General features: G+C 43.0%; 1 protein-coding gene across 2 annotated transcripts in view; it reads right to left on the reverse strand.

The window, feature by feature from the left end:
- The window catches only part of vps50 (VPS50 EARP/GARPII complex subunit), a 321,852-nt gene that overhangs the window by 63,692 nt on the left and 241,090 nt on the right, over positions 1-17,070 (reverse strand). The window contains exons 21-23 of one of the 2 annotated variants that reach the window (XM_068009978.1): positions 6,955-7,076; positions 4,707-4,838; positions 1,258-1,338 (exon numbers count right to left, since the gene is read on the reverse strand). In XM_068009978.1, the coding sequence (XP_067866079.1) occupies positions 1,258-1,338; positions 4,707-4,838; positions 6,955-7,076 (335 nt within the window). The remainder of the gene's footprint in view (positions 1-1,257; positions 1,339-4,706; positions 4,839-6,954; positions 7,077-17,070) is intronic. The other variant, XM_068009984.1, reaches the window with a different exon arrangement.

Raw genomic sequence — 17,070 nt, forward strand, 5'->3', positions numbered from 1 at the left:
AAGGGATGCTGCACTGTCAGAGGTACCGTCCTTCAGATGAGACATTAAACTGAGGCCACATTTGCCCTCTCAGGTGGGCATAAAAGGTTCTGTGGCATCACTTTGAAGTGGAGCAAAGGAGTTCTTACTGGTGTCCAGGCCAATATGTATCTCTCAACATCACTAAATAAGACTATTTGGTCATTATCACATTGTGTTTCAGCCGTGCCTCAGTTGGTAGCATTTTCGCCTCTTGAGTCACAGTGTTCTTGGTTCAAGACCCACTCCAGAGCTTGAGCACAAAAATCAAAGCTGACACTTCAGTGCGGTACTAAGGGAGTGCTACAGCGTCGGAGCTGCCATCTTTTAGCTGAGACATTAAAACAAGGCCCGATCTGCCTGCTGTGGTGGATGTAAAAGATCCCATGGCACTATTTCGAAGAACAGCAGTGGAGTTATCCTTGGTGTCCTGGCCAATATTTATCCCTCAATCAACGTCACAAAAACCCATTACCTGGTCATTATCACAATGGCAGTTTGTGGTATTTGCTGTGCACAAATTGGCTGCTACGTTTCCTACATGACAAGACTGTCAACACTTCAAAAGTATTTCCTTGGCTGTAAAGCGTTTTGAGACATCCAATGGTCATGAAAGCCACTATATAAATGCAAGTCATTCTTTTTCTGTTATTGTGCACAAATTGGCTGTTGTGTTTCCAACAGTGCCTACCCTTGTAAAATATCTAATTGGCTATACAGTGCTTTGGGATGTCCAGGGTCGGAAAAGGCGCAATATAAATGCAAGTTTTTCTTTCATCCCAGCATGTATGGCTTTAAAATGACTGCAGGTACTGAGTATCTGTGAGCATCCTGTTAAGCAGAAAGTAGAATACTTGCTGAAAGATCTATATGAACTATTGAAAGGCTGAGAACAGAATTTTTCCTTAAGTATTCCTTTCAAGTAAAATTTTCTAAAGTGAAAGATTTACACTATTCAGTTTAATTGCAAATACGGCCTGAGTGCTACTTTGCCACTGAGCTATTGTTTAACTCCAGTTTATTGTTGACAAATAATAGCCTAGAATATTACAAGATTCTTAGTAATCAGTCTTAAAGTCCAGTTGTAACTGAGATGACAGTACAGTGTTCCTCAAAGATAATTGATCGGTAAGCAGGGACACTCTAAAATTTTGGGTACAAATCTCATCAAATTTTGGAGCTGCTTTCTGTTAGCAGCTAATTCAATTAAAACATCTATTCAGAGATCCACTTCCTTACCAGATCAATAAGGCTCTCTTGTATTCTATTCAACGTGGTTCGTAGTCTGCTGCTGATAAGTCCCAGTCCTGTAGATTCATACTGAAAGGAAACAGCAGAGACTGCAATGAAGATTAAGTAAAGCATTTCTCTAGTCGATGAACTTATATCATCTGTAAAATCTAAGGGGTCTTGTCCAAATAAAAAAAATCAAAATTTGTCAGACTCCACGTCTCGTTTGTTCAGAAACCTAAATTCTGAAAAGCAGCCAAAATGCCATCAATGCAGTATATCATTCTTTATGCTCTTCAATTATTCTATTTTTAAAAATATTAGGAATTGACATACAGAAATTGCAATTGCTTTCCATAATCAGAAAAACAGCTATGAGAGCAAACTGAGGTATCATCAGGTATGTTATTTCACTCAGTGTCCATCTCACTGGGGTGAATTGCCCCAGCCCCACTACAACCAGCTGGTTCCTCTGAATGCTGTCATCAGAATCAAATAATTAAGCATTATAAACCACTGATAACTAAGTCCACCTAAAGGCAATAAACAGAGAAACCTACAAAACTTTTGGACATTCAAAAATAAGAATGGACCAACTACCTAGTCTGAGAAACTGAATTTTGTTTTAATTACTCTTGTAGGACTAATTCGTAGTTGGCCATATGAATGCCCATCTGTCAAGAGTTTTACTTTTACGCCATAATGCAACTCCTTGCTCATCATGGTAACTGGTGACTCAGGTTACTGCTTCAGAAATGAGAGAGAAACCAAAACAAATATTATGCATTCCAAATCTTTTCCACTGTTTTATTTAGCTCAACCTCATGTCATGTTATTATTCATAGCACTTTGCTATGCATTTGTACACCAAAAAGACAACAAATTTGAATAAGTATTTGGCTTCTCATCTGCTAAAATCTGTATGGTCAGCTGGTTTAATATTTTACTGATACACACGTGGTTGACAGTGCATCCACAGCATTAAAAGAAAAAACAATGTTATAAAGGAGTTTCCTGGGTCACTAGGAAGCCAGAAATCAACAGCTCGATCCCTACAGACTTGACTTCAGACCAAAAAATATTTTCCTAAAAAAAATACACAGGTAATTTACAAAACAGTTATTCTTCTCCAAATAGCAATTGCAGCTGAAGGCATCGCCACCAATGGTAAAGCGAACAAAATCTTGAATGTTCAAGAGGAGCACTGATATTTCAGAGGGTGGTAGGGCTGGAGGAGATTAGAGAAAGGGAGGGATGTAAACATGGAGGGCTATGAAAACAAGGATGAGAATTTTAAAATCAAGGCATTGCTTAACCAAGAGCCAATGGAGATCAACGAGCACAGGGGTGATGGATGAATGGGACTTGGTGTACATTAGGACACGAACAGCAGAGTTTATGGAGGTAGAACATGGAAGGCTGGCCGAACTGCGTTGGAATCATCAAGCCAAGGGGTTACATAAGCACTGATGAGGGTTTCAGCAGCAGATGAGCTGAAGCAGAATATATTATGTAGGTGGAAATAGGTGATTTTAATGATGGCGCAGATATGCGGTCAGAAGCTCAGAGTATGACACCAAGATAGAAAACAGTCTGGTTCAGTCTCAGACAGGTGCAGGGAGAGGGATGGAGTCGGGTGCTAGGGAATGGAGTTGTGGCAGGAACCAAAAAACAACGGTTTCAGTCTTTCCAATAAAGGAAATTTCTGCTCATCTAGTACTGGATGTTGGACAAGCAGCCTGACAATTTAGAGACAGTGGGGGGTTGAGAGAGGTGATGAGCAACATACCCTTCGTGGTGTGTGGCCGATACATTTAAGTGCATTGTGGTGAATGAAGGGCAAAAGGCTAGTTAGTTGGGATTCTGAAAGCGCGGTTGTAAGTGAACTGGGAGTTTTTACAGGGGTGGACACAGAAGGAAGTAGGGTCCAGAGGAGATAGGGGGAATGTGAATGGAGAGAGATACAAGGAAGTGATCACAGATGGTCTTATCTGTGATCGACATGATGGGAGTAACGAGGCCACATGAGATGGCACAGTCAAAGGGGTGTCTGTGAGGGTGGTTAAGGTGGGGCAGAAATTAAGGGAGGTAGGAGGATAGTGAATTCAGAGGAGACACAGCATGATGAATTGAGATGGCGGCTGAAGTCATCAAGGATGGAAAGTCTGTTGCTGCAGAAGCTGAGACAGGAGAGCAGTAAAGAAACCTTGGTGAGAACATTTTTATGGTACTTTGATGGGCAGCAGAGAATGAGGATCTAAAATGAGGGGCGAAACAAGGTGAGATGCTTAAAGGAGAAGATGCCAGAGGAGTAGGAGTGATTTAGTGGGGGTGATTTGGTAATAAGAGCCACACCACCACCAAGACAATCTAGGGGAGGCAAGTGGTGAAAGGTATAGCCAGGCGGGGAGGCTTCATTTAGGGGGAAGGCATTATTGTTCCCTCAGTCAGGTTTCCATTAAGGTCATAATGTTGATGTAATCATTTGCAAAAGCTCATGGATGACTAGGGCCTTGTTCACAAGTGATCAGACTTTCTAGAAGGAGATGCAGAAAGGGACGGTGATAGCTGAACCACTGGCAAAGTCCACAGATGCAGCATGGGGAGAGTGAGTTGGACAGGTAGGACATGTTGAGTGCCAAAGTTGGCAAAGAGTTGAATGGGCAGCTGATGTTGTTGCTTGTGAAGTGGCAGCGATGAATGCCTCAATGAGTCCTTCGGAGGATGCAAAGAGTGGCAGAGAGGGAAGGCTTACCTAAAAGGGAATCAAGCCTGGGCTAGAAGTAGGAGAGCAGCAAGGTCAAGGCAAGGAGTGCTGAATGACTGGGGGATAGATTTTGGCGGGCAGAGTAGTCAAGAGGGGAGAAACGAAAGGAGGTATAAAGACAGGAGAGATAGGTATAGGAAGGGGAAAGAGAAAAGTAAAAAAAACGAGGAAAATGTGGGAACAAAAGTGATGGGCTCGGGTCCAGAGCAGCAGCTAAAACGCACTAAGTTGCACAGACCAGGTAAAGTAGCGATTATGAGGATATAGACATCTTGGTAGTAAACTGGGAATAGAGAGGAGACAGTAGGAAGGAATCCAGAGTTACAGGCAGAGGCATGTACATCTTTCAGCTAAACAAAAGAAGTGACAGCCATCGCTGGTTCATTCCTTAGGGCAATGCCTTGACCAATCAGAGTCAAGCTGCCTGGTTTAAATGTCAAACAAAGCTTGGCAGTTAACTGTCAGTCACCATAAACTGGTGCATTCTCCATGGCAACGCCTCTACCAACTAGAGTTCACTTACCAACCAATCAGCACACTCTTCTCATACAGTATAAAGTTGTTGCTTTCTCTTACATTGGTATTCTTTCAGATTGTCCTGATGAGCGCAAGACGAATAGCTTCAACAACATGTCTCTAGTTTCAGCAATACTCAAGTTCTGTACTACCAAATGACTAATTCAGAGATTACCTTTGAGGTTCTGTGTTTTAATTTGGACCTGAACTCCTCCAACTCTCTCAGCAGAACATCATTCCTAATTCTATTCCTGTCGTTGGTTCTTATGTGGACAACAGAATCCTCCCCCTCCAAGGTCGTCACCAGCTGCGAAGAGACATCCTTAACCCAGGCACCAGGCAAGCAACACAACATTTGGAACTAACGGTCACGGCTGCAGAGAACAGTATCTATTATCCTGACCATACTGTCCCATCACTACCTCATTCCTTTTTGCTCCCCCCACTTGAATGGCAGCCTGCACCATGGTCAGTTTGCTCGCCCACCCTGCAGTCCTTGTTCTCGTCCACACAGGTAGCAACTACCTCATACCTGCTAGTCAAAGTCAAGGGTTGAGGTTCCTCCATCAGTACATGCTGGATCCCCATCTTTGTCTGACTTGCAGTCACACACCCTCCTGTCCCTGACCATTTGACCAATTCAAGTTCTACTTAACCTAAAGGGTGTGACTGCCTCCTGGAACAAAGTGCCCAGGTAATTCTTCTCCTCCTGATGCCCCGGCAATGTCTGTGGTTCAGAATCCAGCTTAGCAACTCTGAGCTGCAGTTGCTCAAGCTGCAGATGATTACTGCAAATATGGTTGTCCAGGTCTGCAATGCATTCTACAAACTCCCAAGTGCTGCAGTCACGGCACACCACCTGCCCTGCTATGTCTGTCTAACCTTATTTATTTATTTGATTACTTCAATAAACAGTAACTAGTTAGCTAAACTAATAGCAAGTTACAGTCCCCTAGCTTGGAGACAAAAGAATGCTCACCAGCTAATGGAGGTAAAACAAAAAGAATAAAAAGCATACCTCCTTCCCCTGCTGCAACAAATTCCATTTGTACCAAATTCCTGGCTTAGCACTCAGTTCACAAAGCACTCAGTTCCCAGATCACAATATGGTAGCTAACACTGTCTACTTATATAGAGCTTATGACTCACACCCAAGTTACAACGGTTTGCAGCCTTTTACACAGTTGATGACACTATCCTCCTTCAAAGCCCCACCATCATCCAGCTGCACTTCCCTGGTTCCATTCTTACCTAATTGTAGCCAGAGAATCACCTACAATGACTTCTCTTCCCGTTTCCATACCACTAACTCTGGTGTCCCCCAAGGATCTATCCTTGGCCCCCTACTATTTCTCAGCTACATGCTGCCCCTCAGTGACATCAACCAAAAACATATAGTTAGTTTCCACACATATGCTGACAATGCCCAGCTCTACCTCACCACAGGTGCCCCCAACTCCTCCATTGTCTATAAAATGTCAGAATGCCCGTCCAACATCCAGTACTGGATGAGCTGAAATTTTCTTCAGTTAAATATTGGGAAGAGTGAAGCCATCATCTTCAGTTCCTGTTACAAATTCCATTCCCTAGCCACCGACTCTATCCCTCTCCCTGGCAACTATCGGAGGCTAAACCAGACTGCTTAAAATCTTGCTTTCATATCTGACCCCGAGATGAACTACCGACCACTATTCCACGCCATCGTTAAGACCATCTATTTCTACCTCCCTAACATCACCTGACTCTGCCCTGCCTCAGCTCATCTGCTGCTAAAACCCTCATCCATGCCTTTCGTAACTCTAGACTTGACTATTCCAACATACACCTGGTCAGCTGCCCATGCACTGCCCTCTGTAAACTTGAAGTCATCCAAACTCTGCTCTTGTGCCTTAACTTGCATCAAGTCCTGTCCACCCATCACCCTTCTGCTCGTTGACTTACATTGGCTCCGTTAAGCAATGCCTCAATTTAAAAATTCTCATCCTCGATTTCAAATCCCTCCATGATCTCGCTTCTTCTTACCTCTGTAATCTCCTCCAGCTTCACAACCCTCACAGATATCTCCGCTCCTCTAATTCTGGCTTCTTGAGCATTCCTGATTATAATCGCTCGACCATTTGTGGCTGTGCCTTCAGCTGTCAAGACCCTAAACTCTGGAATTCCCTCCATAAACCTCTCTGCCTCCTTACCACACTTTTCTTCTTGAAGACACTCCTTAAAACCTACTTTAACCAACTTTTGGTTATCTACCCCAATATCTCCTCATGTGGTTCGTTGTCAAACTTTGCTTCACAACACTCCTGTGAAGTGCCTTGGGATGCTTTATTACGCTGAAATAAATACAAGTTGCTGTTGTTGTTATATTAGATTCTATTACAAAATAGCAATATTTCATTAGAATTATTATAAACTTCAGAACTTACCATGTCTTCCCGCCCAAAAAACGTATATACAGCATACAGGTAATAATCAAATAGTTGGGACATACAGTGGATGACATCAAAAGCAATTGGTTTCAGAATATTCATCATTTGCATGTATTTTCCTAGAAACAAAATGAAAAGGAAATTATATAAATAAAAAGCAATTGAGTCTAAAAACAAACTTTCTCCAATTGTTTTTCTCACATGTGCAACATAGATTAATAGCAAGAAGTCTACAGGAAACAAAAAAGATTTACTAGAATGCTTTCAGGGATGAGGGATTACTGTCATATGGATAGACAAGAGAAATGGGGTTCTTCTCCTTAGAGCAGAGAAAGTTAAGAGGAGATTTGGTAGAGGTGTTGAAAATTATGAAGGGTTTAGATAGAGTAAAATAATGAGAATCTGTTGTAGTGGCCAAAAGGTCAATAACCAGAGGGCACAGACTTAAGGTGATTGGCAAAAGAACCAGAGGAGACCTGAGGAAACCATTTTTTTTACACAATGAGTGGTCAGGATTTGGAATGCACTGTCTGATAGGGTGATGGATAGAGATTCAATAACAACCTTCCAAAAGAAATCGGATAAACACTTGACGGAGAAAACAATTCAGAGATATGGGGAAAGAGCAGGGGAGTGGGACTAACTGGATTGCTCGATAGGCCTACTGACCTCCTGCTGTGCAGTACTATTCCACGATTCTAAGTCAGTAGAAACATGTCACTAAGATATTGAAACTGCAACATTTTGCCTTATTTCAGCTGAGATTCAGAGCTTGCATTTCAAACGTCCACTTGGCCCAGTTGGCAGCATGCCATGTGTCATGCTCACACAAGGAACAGTTATGAACTAAAGTGAACTGAAGCAATTATGAACTTTAAAAATGAACTAATGAACTAACCTCCAAAAAAAGATACACCTTTGCTGCAGACAAGATGGATTAAGAGGTCAGGTGACCTCTCCTGTACGGAAAATATACATACTGACTATTGGAGACTAAACCTATCATCACATCTGGACTAGTCCTGGGGAAGGCACATTAAAATGCTATACAGCCCATTCAATGCTAAATGTCTCCTATCTTCAAGAATTAAGTTGACAAAGGCCTTCGCAGATAGGGAGACTCTGGATTAAAAGCCAAGATAATAGGCAGGGCATAACACTACTTTATCAAGAAAAACACTTTCGAATCCCATTCTGTAACAATGGCCACACTTTCAAAGATATTGTATGAATACACAAAGGGAGAGTATCTATGGTCACCTGACTGAAACTAAGCCTGATAAGGTTTTTTCTTAAAAAAGAGCTCTCTGAAAGACAGAGAGAAAACCAGCCAGTCAGGAAGTTGAGAAATCCACTCCAGCCAAGAAGACCCTGCCTGTAACATCTTTAAACCACAGAGGCAGAGACTGCAAGGTGGCCTTGAAAACTCCTGACCTGAGAAATCGCAACTGGATTCTCGCCACTGATGTTGACTGAATCTAAAACAGAGAAGTCTGCAATACTTCAGTGAAGCAAGAAAGGGAACACGAGGCTTGCACCGCTATTAAAAAATTCCTTGTGGAAAACCAAGGAGGTTTCAAAGAGAACTCTTTTCACAACAATCGTAATTAAATACATGCTATCTTCTAATCTCTATCGCTCCTTGCGTGTGTGCATATGAGTGTGGGTGAGGTTGCGAATATTTTTCAGGTATTGTTCAATAAATAATTTATCTTTCTTTTAATCCTATGAAAAAACCTGTCAACCTCAAGCCCCAAACCAGACACTTAAGTGCAGGGAATGCTGCATTGTTCAAGGTCTCCTCTTTCAGATAAATAATAAATCACCTCCCCATTTATCTGTTTTGGAAGTTTAAATGGACATTAAAATATCCCAGAACACTATCTGAAGAGCAGAAAGCTCGACCAGTGCCCAGCCAAAGTTTTTCACTCAACGAGTACCAAACAGCAGACTAACTGATCATTCATGTCACTGCTATTTGTGCGACGTTGCTGGTGGAAAAACGAATGCCTCATTTGCCAAAAGAACCTATGCCTTCTGAAGTGATAATTTGTGAAACATTTTGAGAAGATTCAATGTACTAAGACATTAATAAACACATGCATTTATCAAGTCAATGTCTAAACGATCAGGCAAGTGTTCTGCAATTGAAGCTGAGTATTGCAGTAACTGGAAGCTAAAGAATGATAATAATGAAGAAAGAGTAGTTAGTTAAAGCTCATTTCACAACATTTTAAAATAACAGATAATCTGATGGCACAGATGAAAGAATATAGAGTTCTATCACTGGCATTTAATTGATTACAGAATTAAAGGATCTATGATTCCCCTCTGACAGCTGCAAGGGCGAAGTGAAATGAGTCATGACAATCTCAGAGCAGTTCTTATTGGTATGATCAGTGCACAGTTTAGCACCGAACTGAACGTCAACAATATCTAACATCAAAGAGTCATTGAGTTATACAGCACAGAAACAGGCCCTTCGGCCCATCATGTCTGTTCCGGCCATACAGCACCCAACTATTCTAATCCCATATTCCTGCACTTGGCCCATAGCCCTGTATGCTATGGTGTTTCAAGTGGTCATCTAAATACTTCTTAAATATTGTGAGGGTTCCTGCCTCCACCACCTCTTCAGGCACTGCGTTCCAGATTCCAACCACCCTCTGGGTGAAAAAATGTTTCCTCAAATCTCCCCTAAACCTCCTGCCCCTTACCCTAAATCTATGCCCCCCGGTTCTTGACCCCTCCGTTAAAAGTTTCCTCCTATCCAACCCATGAATGCCCCTCATAATCTTGTACACCTCAATCATGTCCCCCCTCAGCCTTCTCTGCTCCAAGGAAAACAACCCTAGCCTTTTCAGTCTCTCATCATAACTGAAATGCTCCAGAAGTAGCATGGGGTACTTGAGGTTATGTTAATATGGATAGAAATTCATCCTGAATTCAACCTGTATTATATCTGCTCAGGAAACAATGGTCCTTCCTTGCAACTGAAAGAGCAGAAAATTCATAACCCCGCAAAATAAATAATTAAAGCATAAAACCATTCATTCTGATTTAAAGAATTCAATACAGTGATAACAACTAAGTTATGACTAAGGACCCTACTTCATTCAATAGCAAAATTAAGTCTTTAAAAACACAATTTCTCGAATTTAAAGCAGTAAGATGGCACTTGAAGCTTCAAATAACCAAATCCAACAGCCTCCTGCTTTTAGTACTTGGCCAATTTCTATACAAGCATGGTCAAACTATAGGTGGCAGATTGCTGCATCGTAGCACATTGGTACTCTGGTTTTTCCATCTGGCAGGTTTCCATTCCTGTCATATTGTCAATGCATGCACAAAACAGAACCTAGGTGCAGATCTTGGACAGTCATGCACGAATTCTGGGCTGATAGTTACAGATCAGCACTGGAAAAAGACTGGGAGATGATTTCCTAGTGCTCTTCTGTTATATTAGGAACGGTAAGTGGAAAACAAACTACAGTACAAATAGCTCACAATGCAACTCGAAACATGAGGTTTTAAAATAATTAATACATAAATCATAATTATATTATGGGTTAACATTTTAATCTATCTATGACAAGTATCAATCTAGCTCAGCTGATGGACACAAAAATTAAGTTAATTTGTAATTTTTGTAGTTATGAAGCCAGAGTTAAAAACTGGACACACCTGATACCAGTTGGAAAGCTCCGACAGGTTATAAGGATGCAACACAAAAAAATGGAAATACAGCAATAGTGTCATTTACGGCACAGAAGGAGGCCATTCGGCCCATCGAGTCGTCATATGAATACAGCTGGGAGGGGGAAGAAGAAAAGGGAGTAGGTGAAAAGTGGGGGGGTGGGGGGAGGAGTGGGGGTGAAGCAAAGATAGCGGGGAGGGTCTGATGAAAGAAAAAACAGAGGAGGAAAAGGTTGAAAGAATGAACTTGCATTTATATGTTGTTTTTCATATCCTTAGAACGTTCCAAAGCACTTCACAGCCAACAAATGGTTTTATATAAATAGGGCAAACAATCATGCACAGCAAAGACCCACAAATAGTAAATTAGATAATTAATCAGTTAATTTGTATTGATGGTGATCATTGAATGATGAATATTGACCAGGACACATAAAATTCTCTGTTCTTCAAACAGCTTCATTTTTTTCCCAGCCACCTAAACAGACAGCAGGATCTTGGTTTAATATCTCATTCACAAAGCAGCAGTTCTGGCAATACAGTATTTCTTCATGCTAAATTTTCTGCTGCATTTATGAGGACTAAATTATTTAGTTTATCCCCAAAAATGGATGCAGATACCACGATGCAAATTTAACCCACGCCCGTTGATGGCCACACCAACTGTGTGCTGCCTGCTCACTTCAATGCTTTCAGCACCCAGTCAGCGCTAACTGTACGATTGACTTATTGGACACATAAGCAGGGGGCCAATATCTTGGGTGGCTAGCACCACTTAAAGCTAGCCTGTATCTCTTAAAGGGTATTGTGACTGCAGCAGGTGCAGGAAGTGGCTGTGACTGGGAAACACTGAAAAATGGCACAATATGAGAAAGCGTGGGCTCCAAGGTTTTTTAATGCTACATTGGAGGGCTTGGTGAAGGAGGTGGAAAGGAGAGATGTTCTGTATCCACAGGGGCCAGAAGGCCGGCCAGACAGATGGTCAGAAGGCAGTGGGAGCAGATAGCCATGGCAGCAGTCAAGCCCCAAGGACCTGGATGTTGTGCTGCAAGTAGTACAATGACCTCACACAAGCGGCCAATGTCAATAAATGCACCTTCAAATGCCATACCCTAGCAACCTCATCACTAACTTCAGACTTTGCTAAATTCACCACACCCCTATCACTCAACTACCAACAATCTAAATCAATCAAGACTCATTCTGACATTCACATGGTCCATCGCACCCTCCCATGCTTAGCATTGCTGCATGCCTCAGACACACATATCTCAGCTTGCAGCTATTCAACCATAACACACACATCACTCAAACAGATTGCACTACACTCAGTGACGCATTTCTCTCTCTCTCTCTTTTGCAGGACAATGTGGCACACAACCAGAGGCAGCAGGAGCTAACCAGAGGGGGACAGGCAAGCCTGCATGTCCTAACATCCATGGAGGAGACAGAACTGGCCATTAAAACAACAGTATTCTCAAAATCTAATCCTACTCCTCACATCCCACCATCCCCTCATCCTATGCTATTTTATTATTTTCAGGCGGCAGATGGTGTAAGCATGCACCTCTTTCTTAACCACTGCACCCTCCCTTCCCAAACACTCATCACAATCTTACCCTTGTGCCTTTCTCTTTTCAGATTCCATAGAAGTGCAACCTTGCCAGGCAGTGGAGGAACAGGAAGAAATAGGTGATGATGAAATTGCACCGTCACCTGATGTCATACTCAGACACCAGTTCAGAAACAGACACTACACGTAATTTAGAGGATAGCAGAGGTAGGATCTGCACGTGGCAAGATACTGGGCATGAGTGGCCTGCAGTCAGGGCAGGAGGCAAAGGTAGCACTGGTGCTAGCTCACCGGAGGGTGAGATCGCATCAGAGTTCTGCTGCAGAGGACTCAGATGACTTCAATGAGACAGCCTATAGAAGAATGCTGATGGGTATGCACAACAAAATGCTTTGTCATTGGGAAGCCTGCAAGAAAGACTGTGGTCAGTGTCAAGGAGCCTGGAGATGACCAGCTCCAACTTGACACAGGGCTTTGAACAGAGACATCCTTTCCAATATGGAATTGGTGGCCAACTCCATTCTCACACTACGGATCCAACCATGATGCAGTGTCTAATGGTTGCAGCTTCCACTGCAACACAAGCAGCATCAACCCAACATCTGGGTGCTGCAATGGAAGCTCAGACAGCTGTCATGTAAGCTCAGATTGCTGCCATCATGACTGTGGATGACGGAGTAGCAAAAGGCTTGTAGGATGTCAAAGCAGTCCAGCAATCTGCCCTTCAGAGTATTAGGATTGCTGAGGCACTGCCCCGGGGGACTGGCAGAGCCTCCATGCAGCATGAACCTACTATCCTCTCTCAGGCTGACAACATTCATTTTCCCACTCCGCCAGTGCCCTTGCTGCTGCCCGTTAGTATGCTAACCCAGACTGCTGCTGCCCATGCCCAAAGTGTTGTAGTCTGCAGCCGGGCCTTCTAGGCCTAGAGGTGCTGGTGCTCATCCTCCAAGGTCATCTGCAGTCTCCTCAACTGCAAGTCAGCAACCTTCCACCAGCCATGCTGCAGCCACCTGTGGTCGCACTATGTAGGAGCATGAGGACAGGCAAAGGCTCACTGTAGATGGGGAATGCACAGGGGTAATTAGTTGACTTTTGCATGCCGTATGGCATGATATCATTTATAAATTTGGTTTGGAATGTTTCTTTTGTGATGGCTTTTATTTTTACATTGTGACCAAGTGGACACTGTGATGATCAGTGGCAGAGAGAAGGTAAGACGTCGAACTGAACAGGAAATTGGGTTGCGTTTATGGTCATCACACTCAGATGAGTACTTCACGAACAACCCGACCAGAAAGGGATCATCTAAGGTTGCCTCCTCCCTTCCTCATGCTCCTGCCACTCAACTGCACAACATATAACTGGTGACCAGGGTTGTTCCCTCATTAAGTTGTGCAGCATGCAGCAGACCACGACAAATCTTGACACCTGCTCTGCCAAGTGCTGTAGGGCTGCTCCAGAGCAGTCCAGGCTGTGGAAACATTGTTATAGCATGTCAATGGTCTGCTCTGTCACGTCATGCGGCAGCTTACTTTCATTGCATGTATGCAGCATACGTGTGTTTGGGTGTGAGCTGTGACTGGAGTCATAAGCCATGTTATCAGTGGTTGCCCAGTAGCCACCCTTTATTTTGCTGTGTTGGCTCAAATGCAGATGGCACAGTTGACTGCTGCAGAATGAAGGCATCATGATTGCTGCCAGGATACCAGGCATTGACCCACATGATTCACTGCCTATGGTCACACACTAGCTGGAGGTGGAATTCCTTTTGGTTCCGGTAAAGGGCAGAGTTGACATGCAGTGGCCGCAAAGTGATGTGTGTGCAGTCAATGGCATCCTGCACTATGAGGAAGCGTATAATCCTTGCAGAACCAAGTGCTCGCTCCACCTGCTTTTCTCTGGCAAGAGTGAATGAAATGCAGTTATCTCTCAATAAATGGAGAACCTCAGTGACCTCCCTTATACAACAGTGAAAGGCAAGCTATGAGATGTTACAAATATCTCCAGCAACAGCCTCGAAGAAGCCAGGTGCATAAAAATTTATCACCAAAGTCACCTTCACAGTCACTGGCAGTGCATTGCTTGCCCTGCTCTGAGGCTGCAGTTTTGGTTGCAGCAGGTGACAGATTTCATTGAGGACGTCCTTACTGAAGCACAGACATCTCGCACTTAGTTTCACACGGAGGTTCAGGTGGGAGAATTGCTCTCTGAACATGGCCATCTGCTAAGAACCCTTCTCTCACTCCTCTTCCCAGTTCCAGCACCTTGTCCTGCTCTGTGTTGACTCTGTTCATTCTCTAAATCATGCTGTATTCAAAAGGGAGAGTGTCTGGGAGCAACTGATTTGTGCAGAAGCTTTGAAGTCAACAACAGGTCATTCAACACCACTCCCTGTAGACTTTTGCAATTTTAAACAACTACAGAAAGCAGTAAACAGTTGTAGTATTGAAGCAACAGCCAGAAGTAGTCAACATACTTGCATGTTAAATAGCGCTGGTGGGGGATCCTTCCTGCTGCTGAACACATGTACAGCTGTGCAAGGTTAAGAGAGGGTATTGGCTTCAGCATTGAGCTCCAAAAAGGCACCACTGGCACGTTTATTCATTTACCTATGGGTCACAGGTTTCAGCTTATATTGGCCCAGAATTTGCAGTCAGTGGTGAAGGAACAGTGCTCGCTGTTCACCTCGTTGACAGCTGCCCACAAAAATTTGATCAGCTTTAGCTGGTTCCAGGCCACACCCTCTACAGCAGATCTGTGGCACCTGAGCAGATTGGAGAATCTTCACTGAGCCACAAACAGTCCAAACCAGGAAATCTAAAGTAAGGAATATAAATTAGATTTAAATTAGCTACAGAAAGCAAAATAAAGACTGAGAAATAAAGACCAAGGAAGTTAAAAGAAAACACTGATTTTCTTGAATGAGACTCCAGCATTGTAAAATTACTTTTCAGCACCACTGAGGTTGCTCTCCGCTAATTATCACGCCATTAAAAACCCACTTACTCCTGAATACACCAACCCTAATTTTTTCAGCAGTCTTTAGTGCGGAACTAGTGGGCAAGAACCCCAAGTTCATGCCATGGCAGTCATTTCAGTGCAAAGTCTATTGTCAAGGATTGCAACAGCACACCCTTTGGAGGAGCAGCATATCTGTGACAGCAACTTCTGGATTTCCGTGTTTAATATTGCACAATTAAGTGAGCGCCAACAGCCTCACCATTCTTACAGTACAATTCTGGCCACTGTACGTCACAGGCTACAACTATAAATCATGCTTAGGAAATAAAAGTAGCAGAAGCAATAGTCAAACTAGAGCAAAAATATAAACCAAGGTTCTTCAGAGTGATTTTTTAATAATAAAAGCCATGAAGCTGTTTCAGTTCTCTGCAGTACTTCAAACTATTTGCATCCTTAACTCAACAGGTTCGAAATTGACCTTTGTTGTACGCTATTTTAAGGCCATAAAACAGGTACAACAAAGAGCAATTTAGGCGATCAACGTCCTGCAAGCTCTTTGAAAGACCAGGTACTGGGTACATCCATTTGTCAGATGTACATGACAGTCACCTAGAAGTGGCTTAAGGCTCCTTGCATATGCTAATGAGCCCAAAGCTTGTTTTAGGATCCCTCAGGGAAATTGGACTGCCCAAGTGAAGCCGATGTCTGACCTGTTCTGTTTTTGTTTCCAGTCATGAACACAGCCCACACACGTTTTCTCCCATCACAACACTTACCTTCAGGCCAATGAGACAAGCAGAATAACGATCATAGTAAAATGGGTGACCTGTCTGTGAAGGCATGACAGGCAGCAGCTCGCCCAATGAATGTTAATGCTGTCCAAGGACTAATTTCAGGCAAGCTCAGGCCTCCAGGCTGGGGCATTTACTTTGTTCAGAGAGCCCATTTGAGGCCTGAAAACAGGCCTAAAGGAATTCCCACTACATTATCTTGTGAGAAAGACACCAAAAGCATAGCAAGGAGACCTATAAACAGCAAATGCAACTCACTTATCTCTCTGTGCAATCAGTTCTGACCATGCAGGTATCAATCAACACCAGCAAGAATTCCTGGAATCTGCAAAAGATGCACATCTACTGATGAGTGTCCTATCCTAAACAATTCACTGTGTGAGCGTCATTCTCTCTGCTTCCCCCAAGTGAGCAGAGTCTACCTGTTGAAGTTTCTTTGTCTATCTCCAGACTACTTTGGTCTGCATTTCTGCACCTGCCCAATAACCCTCATCCACCTAATGTGTTATTCTTGTGCTTATCTCTTCCTTTCAATTCCACCATGTGAATAAAGAACTTACATTTAGAAAGCACCTTTCATGACCCAGGACATTCCAAAGTGCTTTACAGCCAATTAAGTACTTATGAAATGTAGTTACTTCTGCAATATTGCGAACATGGCAACTAATTTTGATACAGCAAGTTCCCACAAACAGCAATGAGATAATGACCACTTAACCTGTTTTGTTAGTGATATTGGTTGAGGGATAAATATTGGTCAGGACATCAGGGACAGCTCCCCTGTTGTTCGAATTACAGGCATGGATCCTTTTACAGCTACCTTAGAGGGGACAAGCCTTGGCTTAAGAACATAGCAACAGGTGTAGGCCATTCAGCCCTTCAAGCTTGGCCTGCCATTCAATGAAATAATGGCTGATCTGTACCTTAACTTAATCCACCTGCCTTGGCCGGTATGGGTATCATTTTATACCCAATGGTCGAGCAAAAATCTATCAAACTCAGATTAAAAATTATTAATGGTAATATTACGGTACTCTTACCCAAAAAATGGTACCTCCAACAGTGCAGAATTCCCTCTGCAGTGCATTG

The sequence above is a fragment of the Heterodontus francisci genome, chromosome 2 (assembly GCF_036365525.1).
Source record: "Heterodontus francisci isolate sHetFra1 chromosome 2, sHetFra1.hap1, whole genome shotgun sequence".
Classification (NCBI taxonomy): Eukaryota; Metazoa; Chordata; class Chondrichthyes; order Heterodontiformes; family Heterodontidae; genus Heterodontus; species Heterodontus francisci.